The sequence below is a fragment of the Phycodurus eques genome, chromosome 7 (genome assembly GCF_024500275.1).
Source record: "Phycodurus eques isolate BA_2022a chromosome 7, UOR_Pequ_1.1, whole genome shotgun sequence".
Lineage (NCBI taxonomy): Eukaryota > Metazoa > Chordata > Actinopteri > Syngnathiformes > Syngnathidae > Phycodurus > Phycodurus eques.
Window position 1 is genome coordinate 13,274,599 of NC_084531.1, and position 24,687 is coordinate 13,299,285.

Genomic DNA, 24,687 nt, shown 5'->3' on the forward strand with positions numbered 1-24,687 from the left:
AATTTGACAGCAAGGAATAAATCATTTAACAATAGAGCCCATTGATGGAACACTTTAACTGATTAAAGGACTTGTGATATGGACCTAAAATAATATGATTATATTGTTGGAGAATTAGTGGGATAACAACAATCTTGACAACATGATAAAATGTTGGACAAAATATAATACATGGAAACCGTATTTGGTAACTCAAAATGGCTGTCTTGAAAAGGACTTGATTGATGATAATTAGGAAGCTATGTTGGTATATATTGATCACATGAAATACACAATAATACAATCATGATACAATTTTAATAATCAATAAATATAAACTCATTGAATATATTATATAGTAATAAATAGGAATACAAATACAGTATTACTATATAACGTAGTCGAACAAATTCACTATAGAAAAACTTATACGAGGTGTAAAAAGGTTTTAAAAAGAAGTCTGATCAGCAATGGACCAATGGACTGACAGACCGACAGACAGACAGATTGACCAACAGACAAAGAGAAAGATGTAAAATCCAAAATCTAAAATTTAAATAAGGCTGGTTAAGGCGAGACTGGAAGGGGGAATGAAAATCCTTTTTAATTGACCTGAAAGTCCCACTTTTTCCTTCATTTTTAATCAACTGCTATGACAACACAATGAGAAACAGGGGCGTGTCTACGCATTCTGCATTCATTTAAGCAGCCGATGATTAGATTCCTGGATTTAGGCTCCAGTGGCATTAAATTACTGGGAGAGGGGAAAAAGAAATGATAGCATCAAGTGTTGTCTCCATGGGCTGCAATATTAGCGTGTCTATTGAATAGAAGTCAGTCCATTAGCGTGTCGTACGCACGCAAAAGGAGGAGACTAATTGACAATTAAACATGCGGGCATGTACACCGTGCAAAAGATATTTGATTTGCTAACTTGCCCGTGACCATGATGATATGCAGCTGTGTATTTAATGTATTCGTGCACCTGACAAGTCTCACTTCGTGCATGAGGAGGCCCGAGGCAATTACGAGCGCACACATATGCAAACGCGGTGGACGCACGCACGCACGCACGCACACACACACACACACACACACAGTTGTCATGACAGCGGCTGGGCCTGAGTCAGATTGGACAGCACATAGTTCACCTGCATGCCAAATTAGTGGCGGAGGTAAGCGCATTGAGTATCGGCCATTATTATTCTGCCAGCAAAAGCTCAGATTTGAGTGAGAGACAGTGCAGGGTTGTGTATGAGCTGCCGTCAGGGACTTTTTCCAGGATTACCTCGTCCACACTACTGAAAATGCTCACATACACACATGTGACATTTTTTTTCACTCACATACCGTATACAAGTAAATACTTTTGCATAGACTAGTGAAACACTAGTGAAATGCTCTCACACAACTGAAAATGTATTCACTTACTAGTGAAATATTCTTAGAAACAAACACTACTGAGACACGTATTTCCATAAATTGTATAAGCAAATTTCACTGTGATCGGTTAAAGCAGGGGTGTTAAACTCTTTTTTGTCTCGGGCTGCATTGTAGTTATGATTTCCCTCAGAAGGCCGTTAGAACAGTGAAACCATATAAATGTTTAATCATCACCAAGACATTATTACCATTACACAACAAATTGAGGGATAACTAGTTTTGAAATCGGAAGACAAGGATAATCGTTTGTTCAAGCATTGTTTAAGTTACTGTACAAGAAGGGTTTGGTAACAGAAAAATGCAATATCTCAACATTATTGTTTATTATCATGACCATTTGGAATTTGGGTACAGATTTTAGCAAAAATCACAGAAGTTGACGAGCATGATTTGCTTTCGCGGGCCACATAAAACGATGTGGCGGGCCGCATATGGCCCTCGGGCCTTGAGTTTGTTACCTACGGGTGAAAGGATTTCAATACTGTTTGTGGGCTTTTAATTATCCATCCATTTTCTGTACCACTTCTCTTCACGAGGGTTGCGGGCGTGCTGGAGCCTATCCCAGCTGTCTTCAGGCGAGAGGCGGCCAATCGAACCAGCCAATCGCAGGGCACATAGAAACAAACAACCGTTCGCACTCACATTCACACCTACGGGCAATTTAGAGTCTTCAATTAACCTACCATGCATGGTTTTGGGATGTGGGAGGAACCCGGAGTACCCGGACAAAACCCACGGCGGCACAGGGAGAACGTGCAAACTCCACACAGGTGGGGCCGGATTTGAACCCCGGTCCTCAGAACTGTGAGGCAGATGTGCTAACTCGTCGTGGCGCCAGTTTTTAATGAATATGTAAAAATGTTTTATTTTTTGTATATGAATGTTTAAAAAAAGAAATTCGGTTGTGTGTGAGAGCGTTTCACGAGTGTATGTGAAAGCTTTTCACTTTGCATGAGAGTATTTCAGCAGTGTGTGAGCGAGCTAATCCTGAATTATGTCCCTGACGGCCCCTCATAGCTGTGTGCATGTGTGTCCTTGCTTCTTCGGTGTAACTCGTTTGGCACAAAAAGCTGAAAAGGCGCAGGATCGATTTCCACTCCGCTGAACGAAAATAAAATACAATGCTTTCTAGTCGCTGAGAGTCTCTCAATAAAAGACATAAAAATCACAAAAGCTCACTCCCGCTCCACATGATTCTTGTCGTATTGATGGAATTTTTTCTCACAGGAGCAAAGATAAAAGAAAATCAATGTTCTTCTTCTGTGACATTTTTGTAGAGAAACACAGACATGCCTTCACGGTGGCTGATTCCTAAATTGTTAATTTGAGAGTATAATCAAGCGGCGGCCAACGTCCCGGCCCCTCGGATGGTTAAAACAAACACGCCCGCTCCCATGACCCCCCCGTCCCTCAAATTGCATGTCTAGGTTCTTGCATTAATGCCGTCTCATCATCGCATCTCTTTGAACCACAGCTTCTACTCATGCAACTTCCAACACTCTGACACGGTGCAGCAACCACAGTAAACATATTAAAAGTTCATACCATCAAAACATTGACCCCCCCCCCCCACCCCCCCACATACACACACACTTTTCACCAGAATGTAAGCAATTTCTTAGGACTGCCGCACACCAAGCGACGTGGCCGAACGTGCCTACAACCAAGAGTTGCCGTTGAGATTTTGTTTGATTGTGTACCAAATATGGTGGCCAGTGAGTTCTATTGCTACATTGTGACATACAGTAGATACCACCCAAAACACCTGCGCCTCTTCTTCCCACTTCCTGCTTCTTAACCTCCCCTCCGCAGGGCATCCTTGTCCACCCTTCCCTTCTCTTCACTTCCCACTGCCCTTGTCTCGCCAAAAGGGCCCCCTGCGCCACTTCTCCTCTGCAACTTCCGCAGGAAATTACCTTGTCTAGTCACTTTACACCCACAGGGGCACTTTTAGGAAGGGGCATTAGTGAGGATAGAGTGGACGGAGTGTGTGTGCAAAATTGTGTGTGTATGTGTGTGGTTGGGGGTGGGTTTCTCTCGCCCCAGAACATAAATCACACTGCTTGTAAAAGATGACATTTATGCGCCTTTTTCCAGTGTTGCTGTTCTGTATAAATGGCAATAAATGGTGTCGAAAGCAATGGTAGCTGTCCAACAAGTATTTTACACAACACACTAGATGCTGACACTGACAATAGCAGGATGTTAGGTCACTCTGTGCAAGTGCACACAGTTGCGCTAATAGCTGGGTTCTGTATGAAAGGCAAAGGTGAAAATGTCAGATTTGAGTACAGTGGAACCTCAGTTTTCATACCACAATTTTTTTCACCCCAAAGTTTGTCCCAGTTTCCGTACACCCGCTCGGTTTTGGTATTGTTGAAAACGGTCCGTACCAATTACCAAACCCATCCGCTTGCCTGCGTGGCTCGGCCACGGATTTCCACAAAACATCCCATGCGCATGCACCGGGAACGTGTCGTCACGCTGCATTGCATCATGGACGTATCGGACATTTTTGAGGCTACCAGTCTTTTATTTACTCATCAAATGTGCCCTGTCTCAGTGTTTCTTGTATTTCTGTTAAGTAGAGATTTCAAACCAAACTCCAAAACAGTGAGCTAGAAGTGCTAACCACTCAAACAAATACTGCCAAACAATGAGTTAACACCTCCATGACAGGGTAAATCAAAACTGACAATTACTGCCTTTCTCAGCGCAGATCAATTTCATGTATTGGATTTTATAAGGGGCGGCACAGTGGACGACTGCTTAGCACATCTGCCTCACAGTTCTGAGGACCGGGGTTCAGATCTCGGCCCCGCCTGTGTGGAGTTTGCATGTTCTCCCCGTGCCTGTGTGGGTTTTCCCCGGGTACTCCGGGCTCCTCCCACATCCCAAAAACGTGCACGGTAGGTTCATTGAAGACTCTCAATTGCCCGTGGGTGTGAATGTGAGTCAGAATGGTTGTTTGTTTCTAGCGGTTCAGAAAATGGATGGATGGATAGATTTTATAAAATGATGTTTAAATCTTATCTATGTGTAGCCAGCCGATAGTGGGAGTGATCCATAGCGGTACAAAGAGCCACTGATGGTAAAACAGAGCCCAAATAATATGGTTTGAAATATTTGCGGTCAAACATCCACACAAGTGACCACACAACTTTAATGTAACTCAGCCCGCTTTGTCTAATCCACAGGGACAACAATAATAACGTAGCTCCACATCACTGCAGGGTCAAGCTATACGGACAGCAAGGAGACTTTGGAACAAGTTGATGGCTGGCAGCAAAAGGAAAACATCAGCTGTAATTACACCTGTGTAAGATATTACATTTGTGACTCCATATATGACACACACACATGCACACGCGCACACACACACATACACAGACTGGCTTGATTCACAGCAACCCCTTTGTCTCATTTCACTCGCAACAAAATCCAATTTGCACACAAATTAAATCATTAAGAAAGCTTTCCCTTGAGATGATTGTGTGACAGTTAGTTCAGTTATCTCTTCAGCACACAACACAACACCATATCCTCAAGGGAATTAACTCTCTCTCTAGTCTCCTCTCGATTATGAAGCGGTACGATCGATTCATGAGCGCTCCGTTTGGCTCCGCCTATCGAGGGGAAAACCTAAACGTGCGAGTGTGTGCACACGAGTATCAGCGTACATGCAGGTATGCTGCGAGGCAGCGTGGGAGAGTCAATTAGAGCACAAAAGAGTGAAAGAGAGACTGCGCTGAGAAAGAAAGCTCCTCTCTTCTGGTTTGCCTAGGCTGGCTTCACATGATCCCAGCGCCAACGTACCATGACAAGAGCATGCGCGGCATCCATCGTACTATATCGACTTTTCTCTGTTTGCTTTCAGGGATAAAACGTCACCAAATATTAGCCCAAGTGTTCACTCGAGTCAATAGCTCATCAACGGAGCTCGATCATAGTCGCAATACAACATCATTGTTAGCTCACGGGTGGGGAGCCTTTTTTCTATCAGGGGCCATTTCAGGTTTGATCAAGTCCCCTGAGGGCCAGACTCAATTCATGAAGCGAGCAACGCGACCAAAAGCAACTGAAGTGGACCGTCACAAAAAAACAAAAACAAAAATGTGACCCTGCATGAGGTTTTGAGGCTCCACTTTCAGTATAATCTACTGCATTATCTTTTACTGAACCATAAAAGCATGGCATGATTGTCAAGGAAGAAGTGGATGATCACAAACAGAGGAAACACACGATGATAAAAGAATATTTTGAGAGGCTGTTAGTAATGATCGATCCCCCCCATTCACTGTTGCACCCCTGAATTTCTGCAACAGAGACTCGGCACTTTGCTTTCTAGCCACAGATACATAGTTAAGTATTATTCTAAAGAAAACCTACAGAAACTTTTTTTTTCCTTCCCCATGAAAGCTCATGCATTTTCGATTGGTTGTTACATCTATCAAATTGCCACCCCGTGCACCGGCCATTCAAATTTTGAACTGACAGCCACTGATCGCGACACCCCGTACACTGAACAACAGTTCATTCGGTTTCACGTCCATTGCTCAGCCTGCAGCGGACTTAAAGACCGTGTATAGTGAATCCAAAGATTTGTTTGTAATTACATTATACCCGTTTGAAGATAATTGCTGAAAACACATCCAAAGACTGAAAACTATGTAGGACTCAATTGTGGAGATGACGAGTTCCACTCTTTCAGTTTTCCTGATTTTTTTGGTGTGGCTAAAACAGGGCCCACTGATGTACTCGAGCCCCTGGCTTGAGTCGCCCCTCCCCCATTATTTAAGAACTTGAGCAGCTTTGTGCCTCAGTTATCCGTTCAGTTATCAGTTACTAGCTGGCTTTCCTTACACCACGAAAATACATCTTCCATTCGGATTGTCCGCTGGCATGGCCAGTTTAGAGCGCCTCATTGCTGGCCATGAATGTGCGCACATCACACAGAGAAAGGAGGAAGACCAAGGGGTGTTGTTGTTGTTTTTTTAAGTCCAAGTTGACAGCCATCATTTGGATCAGGGATTTGGGGTGGCGTTGCCAATTTGGAGCGCCTCATGTCACAGCGTGGAAAAGCCCCACGACGACACGGTGGGACACAGTCCAGCCACCAGAGGCTTTAAGCAATATATATTCCCGGCACAGTAGGAATTTGTAGGCATGACAAAGATGCTAGATGAAGTAGCATGCATTTTTCCAGGACTAGCAGTGATATTTCATTCACAGTTGACAGTTGAGCGGGACGTGATTTGAGCACATTCAGCAGACACTCACAGTGTCTGAGAGCGTTGAGAATGGATTGAGTTCTCATGATTTTAATATCTTATTTTGTATACTTGGCAATTTTTTTTAATCATTTCAATTTGACAGGGTTGGTAACAACACTCTTCTCTGTGGTGATAAAGTTTCTAGACATATTTACTTTCAGTTTACAGAGACTTTAATGGTTTCTTTCCACAAGCCATTAGGCTACTGAGTCATCGTCATAACATCAACTCTTACACGGAGTTCTGTCCACAAACCTCATACACACACACCGATTACACTGCACTTTGTCCCCGAACCCAAATCCAACTCAGGTGACAAAGACCTGATCGATGGCCAAAATACGCCTATCTGAAACATTTACTATTTAGGATTTTTTTAAAAAAATATTTTTTTTTGCAGAATGCTATTTGTCAAGGTGAAATCTGTCAACCAGAAAATCCTGCAGATAGGATTCACAGTCCTAATTTAAATGTTACTTTCAGTGGGTTTTTTTTCCCCAATTTTATTATTTTTTTCTATTCTTAAGGAAAGAGAGTAAGCATACAAGTAAAAATGTAATTCCAATAATACAATAAATATGTTGAATTTTAAATATCATTGGGCAAATGTTAAAGGAAGAAATGACTATGATATAAAAAAAAGTCATAGAATATCATAACAGCCCCCAGAGACCATGCAAAGTGAATGGTGGTGACATTATAGCAAAAACTGTTAGCAAAAAGCATGTCTGTTCAGACTACCATTTTTTTTCTGGGGTTGTTCCAACCGGCAAAAATAAAAAAAAACAATATCTCTTGCGTTTGGCGGAAGGAATACAGTAATTTCTGTGACAAACAGACTTGAATAGGAAATGTCTTAGCATGAGTGAAGCAATGCTGAGAACAGTTTTGCACTTAGATTCTAAAAAAAGGAAAATGATAAGGTAATAGGTCACTAATTACAAAGTACAAACAGGATGTGCAAATGTCTACAGGATGTGCCTATTAGGAGAGATCAAAACTACAAAGTCCAGTTCTCACAGTCAAGTCATGATGACAGATTACCATAACAACAACATACTACAATCTATAGCAGGGGTATCCATACTTTTGCCTCCAAGGGCCGCATACAGAAAAATTTAATGATTTAAGGGATACTTTGAAATTCTTTAACTTAAATTTACTAAACACACTAAAACCAATCCATCCAGTATTGTACTTCACCAAAAACCCAAAGTAATAACATCCAGGAAATTATCCATCCATCCATTTTCAACACCGCTTATCCTGGGTTAGGGTCGCGGGACGCTGGAGCTTATCCCAGCTGACTTCGGGCGAAAGGCGGACTACACCCTGAACTGGTCGCCAGTCAGTCGCAGGGCACATTCAGACACGGACAACCATTCGCACTCACATGAGTGGGAACTGCGGGGCATGCTTGCACCAAAGTCAGGCGAGTGCACCATTACACCATCAGTGACTTCCAGGAAATTAAATAGAAGATAAAGATTTAAACCGTTTGTGCATCATGATAATTCAATGGGCATTGGGCTGCTTCTTCTGTGTTGCATGTCTTGGCCATCAGTATAATACATACATAATAAATATGTGAAAACAACGGTCACAGGAAATCAGTCAGCTGAAACAATATTGCCACCTGCCTTTACTCACATATGATTTTAAGTGATATCCCATTCTAAAACCATATAGTTTAATATAATATTGGTCTACGCTTTGCAGTTGTGAGAACTTGAACCCTTGTTGGAAGTTTTCAACAACGTCTAGGGTTGAGTTGACCATATTTGTGAGGTCATACAATGATGTTGGACGAGAAGGCCTGGCTCAGTGTCCACTCGAAATCAACTCAAAGGTGTCCTATCGGGTTGAGGGCAGGACACTGTGCAGGCCAGTCAAGTTCATCCATACCAAATTCTCTCATCAATGTCTTTATGGATCTTGCTTTGTGCACTAGTGTACAGACATGTTGGGCCACTCCCGGCCCGTGCAGCAATTTCGTATGGCCCGTGGGATCAATTTTAAGTCAGTATGACATTGCCCCCCAAAACGGCATCAGCCAAACGTGGGCGTATTTCCAAGAGCAAGTTGTTTTATTGTATTCATTTTATACAGTACTCAGTGTTGGGGGTGTGGGGATACGACAGTCGGCCAATCAAGTATTTGTTTCAAAAGGAGCCGCATGGCTACTTATGCACCCCTCGTGCATTTTGAGTACTAGTAACTGTTACTACTGTTTTGGAAGCTCTATTTGTTGTCGATTGAATGAAGCCGCATTGCCAAAGAGCGCGTGGTTGTGTCCGCGCAAAGCTGACTGCAAAATATGAAAGGGAAAGTGGCTCGAGAACAACAACGGACTTTTATTTGATGGAGGCAATGACATCTACAGGAACACTTTTCAGATTCTTATGGGGTGAGTTTTCATTATCGTTACCTATGTTACGTTAGTGTTTATTTGAAGTTTTGACAAAGATGAAAATTGTTCCTTGTGGTTGTTACGGCGCAAAGTATTTTGGTGAAAATATTGTATCAACTACTGTCTCAAGTAGCAGCGGCTGCCAACATCCCCATTAGCTTGTGCCGTAGCAGTGTGCTAATCTTCCTGAGGTCCACATATAATTAACAGTACAAATAATAGATTAGTACAACACATAGTACATCAGTACAGTAGTTACACATGATTAATCGATACAGTAGTTACTCAAAAACAGACTCGTACAAGTAAACAACATTAACACAAAAGACACCAAATAAAAATCTGATCAAATAAGAAACCAAACTGTCACGAACGGATTGAGACTAGACCCAAGAGCAGGCGGAGGCGGCAAGGTAGTGATGAACAGTTTATTGAAAAGGGAAATGGGAATGGCCCTAGAGATGCGCTGGCGGGTTGTTGAGGCAGAGAATGCGTGGCAGGTAATGATGAGGACTGGCGGTTGGCTTGGCGGCGAGGTGGCAGAAATCCACTGGAGAGGGACACGGAGGACAAGGAAAAACACGGAGGTCAGAACGATAACAAGGAATTGCGTAGCTTACTTGGAGACTGGGGAGCCGTTGTACTGCTGGAGAAGCTGCAAAACTCTGGCGAGGATTTCCGGGATCAGGGAGGCTTAAATGCAGGTGGTAACAGGTACGCGGCTGAAGAAGGTGCTGGAAAGCGAGAGGGGAGGGGAGAGAGAGGGCGCAAAGCGCCACCCAGGCTCCAACAATAGTACTGCAGGGCAGCTCATGACAGTACCCTCCTCTCAACGGACACCTCCCGGCGTCCTGCCAGGCTTCCCCGGGTGAGCCGCATAAAAGTCCGACAGAAGGGAGTCTTTGAGGATCAGCTGACGGGAAATCCAGGAATGCTCCTCTGGACCATACCCTTCCCAGTCCACCAGGTACTGGTAACCCCTCCCCCAGGGCGCTTTCCAAACCAGGGAGGAGAACTGGGGACCCCGGTTCGAGACGATGTCAATGGAGATACCATGGAGTTTGAAGACATGATGAACAAGGAGGTTAGCAGTTTCAAAAGCAGAGGGTAGCTTGGAAAGGAGTATATAAAGGACATATTTAGAAACTCGATCGACAACAGTGACCGGGGGCAGGGCGGTGATGGGTCAGCGGTGCAGCAGACCAGCTGGAGGCAGGTATGAAGCCTTCCCTCGGGCGCAGACAGAGCAGGCTAGGACGAACTCCGCGGTGTCCTTGACCAGGCTGGGCCACCAGAAATGCTGCTGAATGAATTGGATATTGCGGGTGATGCCGGGATTACACATAGCTTGGAATTATGGGCCCACTGAAGAACGTCAGAGCATGCGGAATCAGGTACAAATAGGCGGTTCGGAGGTCCGGTCTTGGGGTCAGGGTGAGTCTTTTGAGGGCATTTGACTATTTATTCAATTTTCCACGTGGCTGTACCAACAAAGCAGGAGGAAAGGAGGATAGTCTTGTGTTCTGCAGGGCTAGAGGGGGATGGATATATGCGGGATAGACCATCAGGTTTGCTCTTGCGGGATCCAGGTCGGAAGGAGAGACTGAAATTAAATCGGTTCAGGAAGAGGCCCAGCGAGCTTGTCGGGGGTTAAAGCATTTGGCGGAACGGAGGTAAGCAAGGTTCTTGTGATCAGTCCAGATGACAAACGGTACTTCAGTCCCCTCCAGCCAGTGCCTCCATTCTTCTAATGCCCAAATTATGGTCAGCAGTTCTCAGTTGCCAACATCGTAACTTTTCTCGGCAGGGGACAAGCAATGGGAGGAAAAGGCACAGGGATGAAGTTTATGGGACTCTGCGAGAGGACGGCCCCTCCCCCAGTGTCCGAGGCTTCAACCTCCACCACGAACGGGGGGGAAGACTGCAGGGGCGTTGGTTAATCCGAACAGCATGACCAAATATTCAAAGTGTCCGTATTGAAAGCAGTCTTCCATTCATCCCCCTCTCGGATACGGATGAGGTGGTAGGGGGGGGGGGGGGGTAGAGAAATGGACAGGTCTTTGCTGAACACTGGAGAGAGAGATCATGATATTCTTCGGGGACTTGGGAGAGGTCAAATTGTGTGGCAGGTGATGGTGGTTTACCAGAGGGCGGTATAGCAGAGAGCAGTGAGGGCTCCATCCAGTGATGGATAAGCGCGTACAGTCTATGGCGGGGTTTATGTTTTCGTGAGCCAGGGAATACCAAGGACTAATGGGGTTTCATAACAATAAGACAAATGTTTTCGCTGTGATTCCCGGAAATAAGCAAGGTGAATGGCACTGTTTGGTGGGTGACAGGGGATATGACTCGGCCATTCCTTCATGAATAAAATATTCATCAGCACCGGAATCTATTAGGGCAACTATGGATGTGTTGTGAGTGGAACCTAGAATGCAAGCAGGAACAGTCATACGGGAGGGAGAGCTAGAGGAACTGGTGGTTTGGCTCACCACGCCGCTCTCGGACCGTGGCAAGCCTGGTCTTTTGGCCGCAAGGGGCATGTGGCAATGAAGTGACTTGTTTGACCACAATAAATGCACAGCCGCTGGATGGCGCAACGCTGACGTTCCTGGGGCTGTAGTCGTGTGTTACCAATTTGCATGGGCTGATCAGGTGCAGTGCCGGGTGACGAAAGAGCAGTAGGTGGTGCAGAAGGCACGGTGCTCACGGTGGGAGTGAACTTGTGCGCTCGAACCCCCTTCTCTCGTGCTCTCTCTCGTAGTCTGTTATCCAGGCGAACGGCGAGCGCTATGAGATCCTCGAGAGAGGAGGGCTCGTCCCGCGCAGCGAGCTCGTCCTTAAGTTGGTCTGAAAGCCCGTTCAGAAAAATCCCCCAAAGTGTCATCTCACCTGCATTCACCCGCAAGTATCCTAAATTCTATGGAATATGCAGCTACGGAACTAGCGGCCTGAGTGAGCGTAAGGAGGCGGCGGGTGGCTTCTCATCCCTGAACGGGGTGATCAAAGACCTGTTTTAGCTCGGCGGAAAAAGAATCCAATGATTGGAGTACCTGGAAGGAGTTGTGCCAAAACGAGGTGGACCATTTGGCTGCTTTGGCACGGAGGAGGTTAGTGACAAAAGCGACCTTGGATTGTTCGGTGGGATAACTCTAAGGTTGAAGGTTGAATACTAGTGAGCAATTAAGTAGAAACTGGCTACATGCTCCTAGGTTCCCAGAGTAGGGCTCGGGCGGAGGGACATGAGGTTCAGGCTCAGAGGCTGCAGACTCGGAAGGAGTACTTACTGAAGGGTGGTCGGATTGCATTTTTGAAGAACGGAGGGAGACTTATTGCGTAAGGGAGTGTAAGGATTCCATGATTTCTTGAAGAGCTTTATCCTGTCGCCCAATATGGGCGCCTTGGAGGCTAAGTGCATGTTTTAGCGCCTCCGGGGTTGCTGGGTTCATGGGTGGGCAGAGTATTCTCTCACAAACGGATTGAGACAAGGAATTGCGTACCTTTCAGATTAAAAGAGTATCAAGTGGATATAATAATACAAAGGCAGCCATGTCAATCTCTCAGCCCGGGGGGGCCGCCACATCATTTTATGTGGCCGGCAAAAGCAAATCATCAACTTTCATGATTCATGCTAAAATCTGTACCACAATTTCACATCGTAATACGTAATAAACAATAACTGAGATAACGCAAGCATTTTTGTTTGTTTCTTACCAAACCCCTTTTTACAGTAACTTGAACAATAGTTGCGTATGGTTTCACGGTCATAACGGCCCTCTGAAGGAAACCGTACCAACAATGTGGCCCGCAACAAAAATGAGTTTGACACCCCTGATTTACACTATCACCACAGACAACACCCCGAGTTGTACTGTAATATAGTAGAAGTGCCGTATGAGTTATGAAATCGTCGCTGTTGGATTAGACAGAGTAAAAGAATTACTGGGAAAGGGAAAACAAAAAGGACAGTCATCAAGTGGAATGACATTTGGCTTAGTCACACATCAGTTATCATTGTTTGTGGCGCATCTCAGCTCACCGTAATTTCTATTTGCTTACTTGAAAAAAGCCATTACGTTATGTCATTGGAAAACCACATTATTAATATTATTTTGACAACACTAGAAAGCATGTTTGATGTAAATTGCTAGAGTGAGAAAGAAAAACTGTTGTGGTGTGCTATGAAACCAAAACGCTGACTGAAAAATTCTCATCTGCTTCTTAAATTAGATTTTCACTATGCAAAAAAATGGATTCAATATGTCTATTTGGGCTGACAAATGCCTGGAGTTTGTCCAATGCTACAAACATCAAAATGCTATCCGTGGCGAGCTGTCTGCTGCATGCACCACGTCCACAGATCTGCACACTAAATGACAATTGTAGTTCAGTTGCTTGGTGATGAAGTACTGCCTCTGCGAGGGAAAATACAATCCATTGTGTCTTCTTTGGAGCTCGCCTGCACACGTGTCATACTTTTAGACTCAGGCCTCAATATGTAGCCAATCGTACCTCCGCCCCTCGTCACCATAGTAACGAAATTCCTACTCGCCATGGAGCCCCCTCAAAACGGGCTAATTTCATACATCCATCCATTTTTCTAACCGCTTATCCTCACTCGGGTTGCAGGCGAACTGCCGCCTATCCCAGCTATCCTTGGGCGAGAGGTGGGGTACACCCTGAACTGGTCGCCAGCCAATCGCAGGGCACAAATAGACAAACAAATATTCGCACTCACACCTACGGACAATTTAGAGACTTCAATTAACCTACCACGCATGTTTTTGGAATGTGGGAGGAAACTGAAGTACCCGTAGAAAACCCACACAGGCACAGGGAGAACATACAAACTCCACACAGGCGGGGCCGGATTTGAACTGTGACCTCCCCACATCCCAAAAACATGGATGGTAGGTTAATTGAAGACTCTAAATTGCCCGTAGGTGTGATTGTGAATCCGAATCGTTATTTGTTTATATGTGCCCTGCAATTCGCTGGCGACCAGTTCAGGGTGCACCCCGCCTCTCGCCCAAGGATAGCTGGGATAGGCTCTACCACGGCTGCGGCCCTAGTGAGGATAAGCGGTTTGGAAAATGAATGAATGAATGTTTTATGTAAAATAGTTCATTTCAGTAATGCTGATTGTTTTTACCGTTATTATTTATAGTAAATTTAATTATAATTAATTACCCAGTTATTTAATTGAAAATACTAGTGTGTTTTTTTATTATTTAGAACAAACTAAATTATTCAAAAAATGTGCTCCAACAAGAATACTTCTTTATAGTTCATGTAAAGTTACAAAGAAATAGTAGTGCATACGTAGCCCATCCCTGATCTAATGAGATCCAAATAAAAAGTGACAATTACATCCGTGTGCACACTAAGCTCCAAGTTCACTTTTCCCATGAGGAAGAAAAGAACGAGTGAAGGAGCTCACCTTTCACACTCTCCCCTCTGGGAGACCCGCTCGGCCAGAATGCTTTGATACTTGTCTTACATCTAACCTATCGAGGAAAATGTGGCTCAGGCCCAAGAAAGAAAAAAAAAACAGGAAGGTGTGATGCACAATGCAATCAGCGCACACTAACAAGGGTAATCAGTTCTGCTAGAATCAATCAGCTAATCGGGTGGATGTGATTCAACAAGAGAATAGATTAACCATGATTAACACTCCTGTGTGGTTGCAAAGGTCTGGATTTTGTGCAATATTGGAGGATCTTTTTGCATTTGGGTGCTGCTTTTTCCTGCTCTTAACAGGGCAAAGTGTGACAGAGAGGGTCCAGGTGTGTTTTGAAAAAAAGGTAGACTTATTGGTGGTTGAATAATCAATACAGTTCTTGGTCACACATATTGCTGACTTAATGGAGAATTAATTACTCTGCTCAGATGGGCACGAAACATAAAAGTCAGCATTTAGACTGTTCAATATTACACCGAGTGAGATATACTGTGATTTCATCATTTTTCATGTGTATTGTGAAACCACAAATAAACTTGTGGGACACACCAAGATGACATCGGCCTAAGTCAGCCTCAAAAAGTGACACGGGAGGATACACTGCAACAACAACACTTGGCGTCCAACGAGCACATACCTTCGGAGAATGTGTGAGCAGTAATACCCCCTTATACCAGCAGGCAGCTGTGGTCAGTGTTCCTCGTTCCAAAAAAATGGTCACCAGAAGCTCTACAACTGTGGATATCAAAATCACAAACAATGCAAATAGCCTTGTTCTCACTTTCGCTACTACACACAATGATGTCTGGTAAAAAAAAGCTGGAGTTGATCATTTGCTTGTGGATGAAAACAAAGAGCAGCGGCGCAAAATACCACACCAGATGTGTGACGCCATGGATATTGCAGCAACAGACTCAAGGAGCTGACCCTAACCTATGTCTAGCGCTGGAGATGAATGAAAATGTTTTCAAAAATTTCGCCAGGCATTTTCCTGTGCAGTTCTACATGTTGAAAGAACTTATAAGTCCACTCATTCAGGGACAAAACACCAACTACTACGCTTGTATGTCTGTGCAGTAACGTCTGATGATCACACAGTCCTGAACCTAACGTATGTTTTTGGAATGTGGGAGGAAGCCGGAATACCTGGGGGGGAAAACACACACGAGCACTGGGAAAACATGAAAACATGCAAACTCCAAGCAAAGATTCAACCCCTGAACGTCATAAAAATGTTATAATGTGAGAGGACAAAAAAAAAAAATCCTCAATATAACAACACTCACAGGCATATATTATTTATCCTCTGTGAAAAACAACAAATATTACAGCAGATGAATGAGCTGTTGTGACTGTCTTCATGTATTTGCATGTATATGTATTATACTGCCCCCTGCAGGCCAATGCATGCACAAAAGAAAGACCACCACAATAGTCATTTAATTATCATGGTGAGCACACAGTCTGTTTATATTTTATTTGTGCTATTACTCTACATTTTTATAATGTACAACACTGCAGATTGCTATTTTTCTTAAAAAAACACACTACAATATGTTTTGTTGCTCTTTTCTGGGGGCTGGAACGGATTAAAGGCATTCCCATTCTTTTCAATGGGGAAATATGATTTGAGTAACTCAAGTGTCTTGAGTTACAATTCTAAGTTAAGGCACCAGTGTATTGTAATTTTATTATTCATGTATTGAGCTGTATTGAGATGCTTTCTCGTGTTCCAATAAAGTTCCCTCCGTGTTCTCTGGTTATCAAAAATGTTTCTTTGCACTGGTAATATAAAAGGCCCTTCCAAACTTCCCACAAAGTTGCAAGCACACCATTTTCCCAAATGTGGCTAATTTACTTGTATACTTACTTATAATGTAATTTAAAACGACTGGGTGAAGTCCGACACCTGATTGATTGATTGATTGATAGGTGTGTCACTAAAAAACTTTTGTCCATGTAAATATTTCCAACATGGAGGCTACTGACTGTTTACAACATTGGATGTTTTGAGTCAAGAACAGTTCCCATTGTGAGTCAATTAAGCGCGATGGACCTGAGCAACGTTGGTCGCTTTAAAAGGGAATTTCCCCGAGCAGATCGAGTGATAAAGCCTTTGTCGCCGGGCCCCGCTTGGCAGGGAGGGAAAGAAAAGGAATCTGAACTCTGCCTCTGAGGGTCATTGTTATTCCAACCAGCCTTGTTTGAGTGTATTGTTGTGCTTGAAGCTTAGGCCGTTACCTTGGTAACCCCACAGATAACCACCTCTGCCCCTGTACTTACCGGCCAGGCGTATTTGAAGGGAATGACAATGAGTCCATTAGTCCCATCATCTCCTCCTGCTCCTCCTCCGTCGTGACCGCGGTGGTGGAGCGACTGGGAATTTCCTCCCAGGATCCTCGTGCTGCCCGAGCCGAAGGTGCAGGCTCCGGTCGGGACCACGCGGGCCTGGTACTCCTTGAGGCAGGCTCGGAAAAAAGTGTCGCACTGGTCTCGAGAGGAGCAGCGCTCCCCGCCGTCGACCGGGATGTCGCAGCAGTCTCCGTTCAGCAGGAGTCCATTGGGGTTCTGGTAATGACGGATCTGCAACTCGAACATCCCCACCGTACGCACCGCCTGACGACACAGATAGACAGAAAGCTCATTCACTCTACATATCGTCGCTGTCAGATGAAATCCTGACATCTCTAAAATCACCACTTTTTGAGAAATCAAAAAAATCATGTTCAATCGCTATTTTTGTTTTGTTTTTGTTTTGTTTTTACAGTGTCGTTGATAAAAATGGTAAAATAAAACAATGAGCTGACTAAGAGCTGTAATCGATGGAAATTCATCTGTACGCATTACGCAGACATCCAGACTTCAATCTTGAGGTGACATCATGCCACACAGCTCCCGCGGAGAAACGACCAGGCGGAGTTTTACAACAATTCCCTGACAGTTCAAGTGTCCAAGAGAGCTAATAGATAGGTTCTTTCTTTGAATTAATGGACAATGCGTAAGCATAACAGATGGCGTGGGGACAGAACAATAGTATCATCCATCCATCCAATTTCTTTACCACTTAAATTAGTGGAAAGATATGAAATTGACCCCGCGATTGGCTGGCGATCAGTTCAGGGTGTACCCCGCCTTTCGCCCGAAGATAGCTGGGATAGGCTCCAGCACCCCGTGACCCTAGTGGGGATAAGCGGAACGGAAGGTGAACGAATGAATGAATGAATGAATGAACATGACATTGACCATATTTGGACATACAGAGTTTCCACCCGACAGTGACCATATTAGACATGATAAACTCAAAAAGGCTGAAGGCGGTTAAAACTAGTGTTTCCTCCCAATTCCCAAATACATGCTCATACTGTAGGTGTGAATGTGCGTGTGTATATTGTTGCCCTGTGATTGGCTGACGACCAGTCTAGGGTGTTCCCCAACCCTGGACCAAAGTCAGCTGGGAAAGGCTCCAGCTCACCCGTGACCCTAATGAGGACAAGCGCTTTAGAAAATTGATGGGTGGATGAATTTTTCCTTACTTTCATTCTTAGCATAAAAAAATAAATAAATAAATACAAAACACACTTTCGATGCTCAGTGAGTAGAAGTCTCAAGAGACCACTCTTGTCATTCTACTTTGAAGGTTCCAATGTACAATAAGAAGAAGAAGAAGAAAATACCTTGTTCTTCACTTTTTTATGAATTTATGAATATTCTTGGGGATCCATCACTTTAAATGAGTGCCACAACATGCAGGATATACTGAATTGTTTAAATGTTTATATATACAGAATATGGTGTCTATCTAGGGAATTCATTGAAAATGTCTTCAAGTTGAGGTCCCCATATATGCTACCTATTTTTTTATTCACTCCCAAATATTTTGTCAGCACCTATGTCTGACTGTCCAAAAAAAATCTCTTGTATTTCCTCTATATCGACTGTTGTTTCTTGGAAATTAAAACATTTCTTGAATTTAAGTGAAACACCCATCCATTTTGCACGCTGCTTCTCCAGGGTCGCATGGAGCGACAGCCCGTCCAAGGTGACGGCGCCCTGGACCGGTCGCCAGTGAGACAGTCGCTGAGTGGCAACTGAACCCATTCTGCTTGCATTGTAGTCAGGCGAGTGGGACGTGGAGGCGTCCAGGAGGGATCCTTACCAGATGCCCCCGGATGCGGAGGAGCAGCAGCTCGACTCTGAGATCCTCCCGGATGACCGAGCTTCTCACCCTATCACTAAGGGAGAGCCCGGACACCCTGCGGAGGAAACTCATTTCGGCCTCGTGTTCATGTTTATTACATTTCTAAAATAATAGGTTTGTGTCTGTATAGAAATTCAGCCTACTGACAACCTCTGCTGTATGTCGTTAATAGCTGGTCAGCAAAGAGCGAGGGAATAACACGAGAAGGACATACAGTACGTTGAATTAACGACAACATCAAGGGACCTCCGTCTGCGGAGCAAGTCATCCAAATTATCAACACTGGCTGCCGTGTAACATAATCCTATGATTATCTCTTCTTTTCTCCTCCTCTGTGTCACAACCGCACCCTTCATAGTTTTTTCACTCTCCTATTACGACAGGTCTCCTCCTCCTTTCGCTACATGGGAACCAGCTCCTGTCATTTCTCTTTCTCGGGCTACGCCACTGTGTCACCACTCTTTTCTTCCCGCTTCCTGTTTGGAGTGAGGTGGAGGACACACACGCATACGCACACACACGTACACACTCAGGCGAGAGTTAATAAGACCCCCTGAGAGTTTCGGAGCAGCAGGGTCAGGTGTGTGCATGTGTGTTATCAGTCTACCGGGGTGAAACAATGGCTTTGGCAGCCAACAATGCCTTCAAACAGCCCCCCAAAAAAATGAATCACACCCCCTCACATTATCTTTGTTTGACATCAAACCTCCACTGAGTAATAAAGCCCGTTCATTTAATTTAAGCATTCTTGCATAACACTGAACTAAAGACCGTGAACCCCCATTGATGCGTAATTAATCATGGACAAAACAACATGATACATAAACGAGGCACAAGACAATTTGTGTGTCAGATGCAGATCAAATTTAAAGCACAATGTGAGATGTTCTGAAATCGGGTTACAGTACGAGTCCACTAATTAGGGCTCGGGTGCGGGGTGAAAGTTGCTTGATTTCATTAGCGGGGTAGATAAGACCAAAAAAAATGTAAATTCCAAAAAGACATGCCCAAGAACACACACGAAGGCTGCCATTTTGTTTGAAGTGGCCATTATAAGGTTATAACAACCATTTCCAGGGGTCCTTAAAAACCATGTACACCAGACAGAAGGGTGACGAACATTTGTGACAAGTTAAGTGTTTGTCATTGTGTGTGTCTGGAGCTTCCTGACCAAGTTTGATGACTCCTAAAAGCCAATTTAAGTGACGTCAATTTAATTTACAGTAGACCGCACCAACTCACAGCAAACGCTATCTGAGGCACTTCACTCATTGAGCAGGTCAAGAACTCAACACTCCTCATACAGGGCATTGTATATATCGTGTCAGAATCCTCGCATCTCCAAAATGACTACTTTTCCGTGAAAAAAAATAAAAATAAAAAACAATTTGCTTGAGTTACCAAATTCCATATCGTTCAAGTTGATATTATACCTTATATTGCTATCATATACCACTGGGCAGTAACATCAACACCACTCCAAACCCCTCACCCTGCTGACCAAGTCGTGTAATAGATGGAAATTAATGTGCATGCAGGTACCTTCGTGGCTGACCAATTCCTTCTGCACCGAAACATTCCAGCTATCCATTTGAAACAAAACAGCCTCACTCAAATCTGTCTAACCTAACTATTTTCACTCTTCATTGTCTAAAAAATCTTTCTGAATTTTAATCTTGAGGTGACATACTGCGGCACAGCTCCCGCAGAGTGAGGGAAGAAGAGTATTGTCACACTTCTCAGACTGTTCAGGTGTTGAAGAGAGTTAATTGGTTTGTTCTCAAGTTATTTTCAACACTTTGAATGATTTAATAATGTGTAAAAAAATAACCGACGATCTGGGGACAAACCATCCATCCATCCATTCTCAACACCGCTTATTCTGGTTAGGGTTGCGGAGCACTGGAGCCTATCCCACCTGACACGCAAAAGGCGGACTTACACCCTGAACTGGTCAGGAGACAGACCAATAGTATCAATATGTGGGGGAAAAAAACTGACCACATACGAGGTTTCTGCCCGACAGCGGCGATGTATATATGTCAGCATACCAACTGAAGCCCACATGTGTAAAAGGTTGCCGACGGACGCAAGGGGAAAAACTCCCTCTAACGAAGAAACCTCAAACAGAACCCAGGCTCTGAAAGGCCTCGGCTGGTTGGGTTGAGCTGGAGGGACAAAGGGTAGATTGAGAGAGAAAACAGGATCGCGGGGTCGAACGACTGAGGAAGGAGAACAATAGGCACAACAACAGCCGTATCAACATCAGAAATGGTCCGGCTCTGTGGGGCGAGCGTCTGTCTCGACCAGTTGGGTTGAAATGGAGAGACGGAAGGTAGATAGAGACAGAAAACAAGGTAGAAAGGTTGAGTTACAGTTAAAAGCGGCGCAAATAGTCTCGCATGGGGACGTCTCTAGAGGACTCAGCGATCCGTGCGCGACTGTATACCTTTATTAAAGACGGATTGACCTGGTGAAAAAATGCTCCTCCATCGATCGCTATGCTTAGAAACGGACTCCATTGTCCATAGCCCTGTGCGTGTGATGATTTTAAAAAATATAATAACATGTCCAATGAATTGCTTTCTACAACGATTCAGAGGGTTCGATGTCCGCAGTTCACATATTTAGGAATGAAATACGTCACCCACCACCAATGTACGCGTGGACCTCCGAATCCATGCCTGGGCCCTAGTTCACCACAATGGTGTTCGACTAGTTGCGGCAAATGTTTGACGTGGTCCAAGCAGCGGTATCTCTCGGCCTACTTTAGGGGGGCTTCAAAATGCCCCCACCCCGTCGACAATTACGGTTTGGGGCAAAATTAATTTCCATCAGCAAAAAAAACATTATGGGGGTCTAAGCGGCCCCAAACGTCAAAACCTAGCAACGCCCCTGGGTCCAAGTAAGCCTAAGTTTAGATGGACTTTCGGATACCAAATTGTCACATGTGCCGGGCGGATGTCAAAGAACACACCATCGGTGCGTCAGTACGCCCATCTTGGCGCAGGCCGGTCTGCCAAATTGGCCAACATGCCAGTGAGCCTTGCGCTTGCACAAAAATCAAGATTAGCCGCCATTTGCACTCCGGCACAAATTGCACAGTGTACGAAAATAGAGCCCTTGAAGTATAATTATGCACTTATCTGTGCGACATAACCCCCCTCCTGTCCCACAATGGGGGCCACAAGGCATCTCCGTCAAAGGGCTTGGGGTGATACAGTGGCACTCATCACTCTGCATCCTCATTTTCTTCCTACTCTCCCGTCCGTGTCGGAGTCTTTCCCGACATTCCTGCATGTCAGCGCTCAATCTGACCGGAGAGACATGCCGGCCATATCATCTGCAGGTGAGCCAATCCATCCGCCCATTTTCTATCGCAAGGAGCTGGAGCCTAACCCAGCCGATCTGGTAAGGCAGACTACACCCTGGACTGGTTGCCAGTCAATCAAAGGGCACCTATAGAGAGAGACAACCATTCACATCATCACTCAGTGGGAATTGTACCCACGGTGCCGACGTGGAATAGCAGGCAACGCCAATCTTTAAGCGATTCAAAGCAGAGCATTGCAAATTAAAAACCGTGCAAATGAATACACAAATCCAAAAGCCACCAGTCGTAGTGCTGCATCTGCTTGATGGAGTCATGCAGGTTACAAGCTCTTCCAGATGTTTAAAACAGGACTCCATTGTCAAAGGACTCCCTAGTGACCACCTACACAAAAGTGTTCATCTCTCAAACGTATCTCGGATGGAAGACAACGAAGTCGGACTTGATCCCACGGCGGCTGCATTCAAGTCAGCTATGTGACCTACTACTTTACCACAATTCAGCAGGTCACAATACTTTCTGTGCTTGGCATACCAAAATAACACAAAACCGAAACAACAAAATGACAAAGTCGTCCATCTATTTTCCTTTGCTTTTCCGTGGTCAGGTCACAAGGGCAGCCACCTAAGCAGAAAAGCCCAGATTTCCCTTTCCCCAGCCACTTCATCCAGCTCTTTTCACTGAATGAACCGTAATCTTGCAATGTCACTTGAACAATGTCAGCATCAATTGGTATTTTTGCACCTGATCGCAGCATCCTTTTCTCAAAAGAGGAGGTACGCTGGAAGACACCTCATGAAGCTTCCCTGCAAATGCACATGGGAATCTCTTGACCATCTTTTATGAAATGCTCCTCTCCAAAGTCTGTGATTGCGTGCGTCTGTGTGTGTGTGTGTGTGTGTGTGTGTGTGTGTGTGTGTGGTCAGAGAATGCAGGGAGTGGAGTGTGTTGTTGCTCAGCTGTGGAACTTACTGAGTACATAAAGACAAGCGCACATAGAGAGAGAAATGCCCTAACATTCAACATTCACACGCCCCAGAGTTTGCTCAGCGGCGGCCTTGGGGCTTCACACACACACCCAAGACACAAATGCTATCACTGTTAACTGTTCACTGTTAAGAAAACACATGCACATAAATGCACACACACGAACACACACACACACACACGCACGCACGCGCGTATACATACAGGATACATGGAGCACCTCTGGGCCGGCCTCGCATCGCAGACATCCTTCAGTGCCTGACAGCTGCGTAGTATAAAGGCAGCATTTCGAGGCCACACTAATTCCTCCTAACATTACAACTTATTCATACAAATTTCTCTGCGACGCAACGCCTTCATGAAAGCATCATGGTAACAAATAAATGAGGGCGTGTACTAACAATAGATGATGCGTCAAGCAGCGACAGGCGACATGAGCTCATCAACCACTTCATTAGGTACACAATCAATGCAAAATTTGTTGTCACATTTCTGTGGGGCCAATTATGTATTACTCGTGCACTCACTGTAGTTGTCTCGCCATGCTGCACTATTTGCATATACTGGCCACTCATGCCAGAGTAGCATCTGCTCCATTTGCACACTGATTGAGGAGTATCTGTAACATTTGCACAACCGACATTGTCCCAGATGATCGCACTACTCGTCACTTTAAACCGCATACACTCCTTGAAGTCTCGGCGCCCTTTGCACAATGGTCATTGCACCGGACTATTGCAATATGAGTCGTTCGAACTGCTCTAAGTGCTAGAGGACTCTGCATGTTTTTGCACAATTGTTTTTTGTCAATGTCTTTATGTCCCCAAAGTGTTCTGTAAATTGACTGTCTGTTGTACTAGAGCGGCTCCAACTACCGGAGACAAATTCCTTGTGTGTTTTGGACATACTTGGCAAATAAAGAGGATTCTGATTCTGATTCTGATTCTGATTCGACTGAGATTAATGCTCAGTTTTGCTTATATTGGCGAAATAACATGGATGAAATATTAATGACGCCTGCCTTTGTGATTCCATAAAAGCATCATTTCTATTTCTACAGTATTGTACCTGTCCTCATTATGGTCACAGGTGAGCTGGAGCCTATCCCAGCTCACTTTTATGGGAATCAGAACAATACTTCTTAAAGCTATGTGTTGGCATAACAAACCAGACACCTGGGTACTGGCCTGAAGCACAAGACAGTTCCATGTCTATATATAACATGGAGCAAGATGACTTCCCATCTGATTTTGGGCAAGAGGCGGCGTACACCCTGGACTGGTCGCCAGCCAAGCGCAGGGCACATATAAACAAACAACCATTCACTCTCACATTCGCACCTATGAGCAATTTAGTCTTTAATTATCCTAAAAAGCATGTTTTGGGGATGTGTGGGGAAGCCGGAACACCCAAAGAAAACCCACACAAGCATCCAAACTCCACACACGAAGGCTGGAGCCAGGATTTGAGCCAGGAACCTTGCCCGACTGTGAGGTAGACGTGCTCACCACTTGCCCACTGTGATGACCAAAAAAAATTGAGAACTGTGAACCCAATTATGAACATATACTGTTGCTTAAAGTAATTAAAATTAAGCATTATTTT

At 44.5% G+C, this 24,687-nt stretch overlaps 1 protein-coding gene across 3 annotated transcripts in view; it reads right to left on the bottom strand.

The window, feature by feature from the left end:
• The window catches only part of LOC133405427 (protein jagged-2), a 50,103-nt gene that overhangs the window by 24,404 nt on the left and 1,012 nt on the right, over nt 1–24,687 (bottom strand). For all 3 annotated transcript variants that reach the window (XR_009768948.1, XM_061682348.1, XM_061682349.1), the window contains exon 3: nt 16,850–17,182. Coding sequence is in view for 2 of the 3 variants with exons in the window: in XM_061682348.1 (XP_061538332.1) it covers nt 16,850–17,182 (333 nt within the window). In the remaining variant the exon portion in view is untranslated. The remainder of the gene's footprint in view (nt 1–16,849; nt 17,183–24,687) is intronic.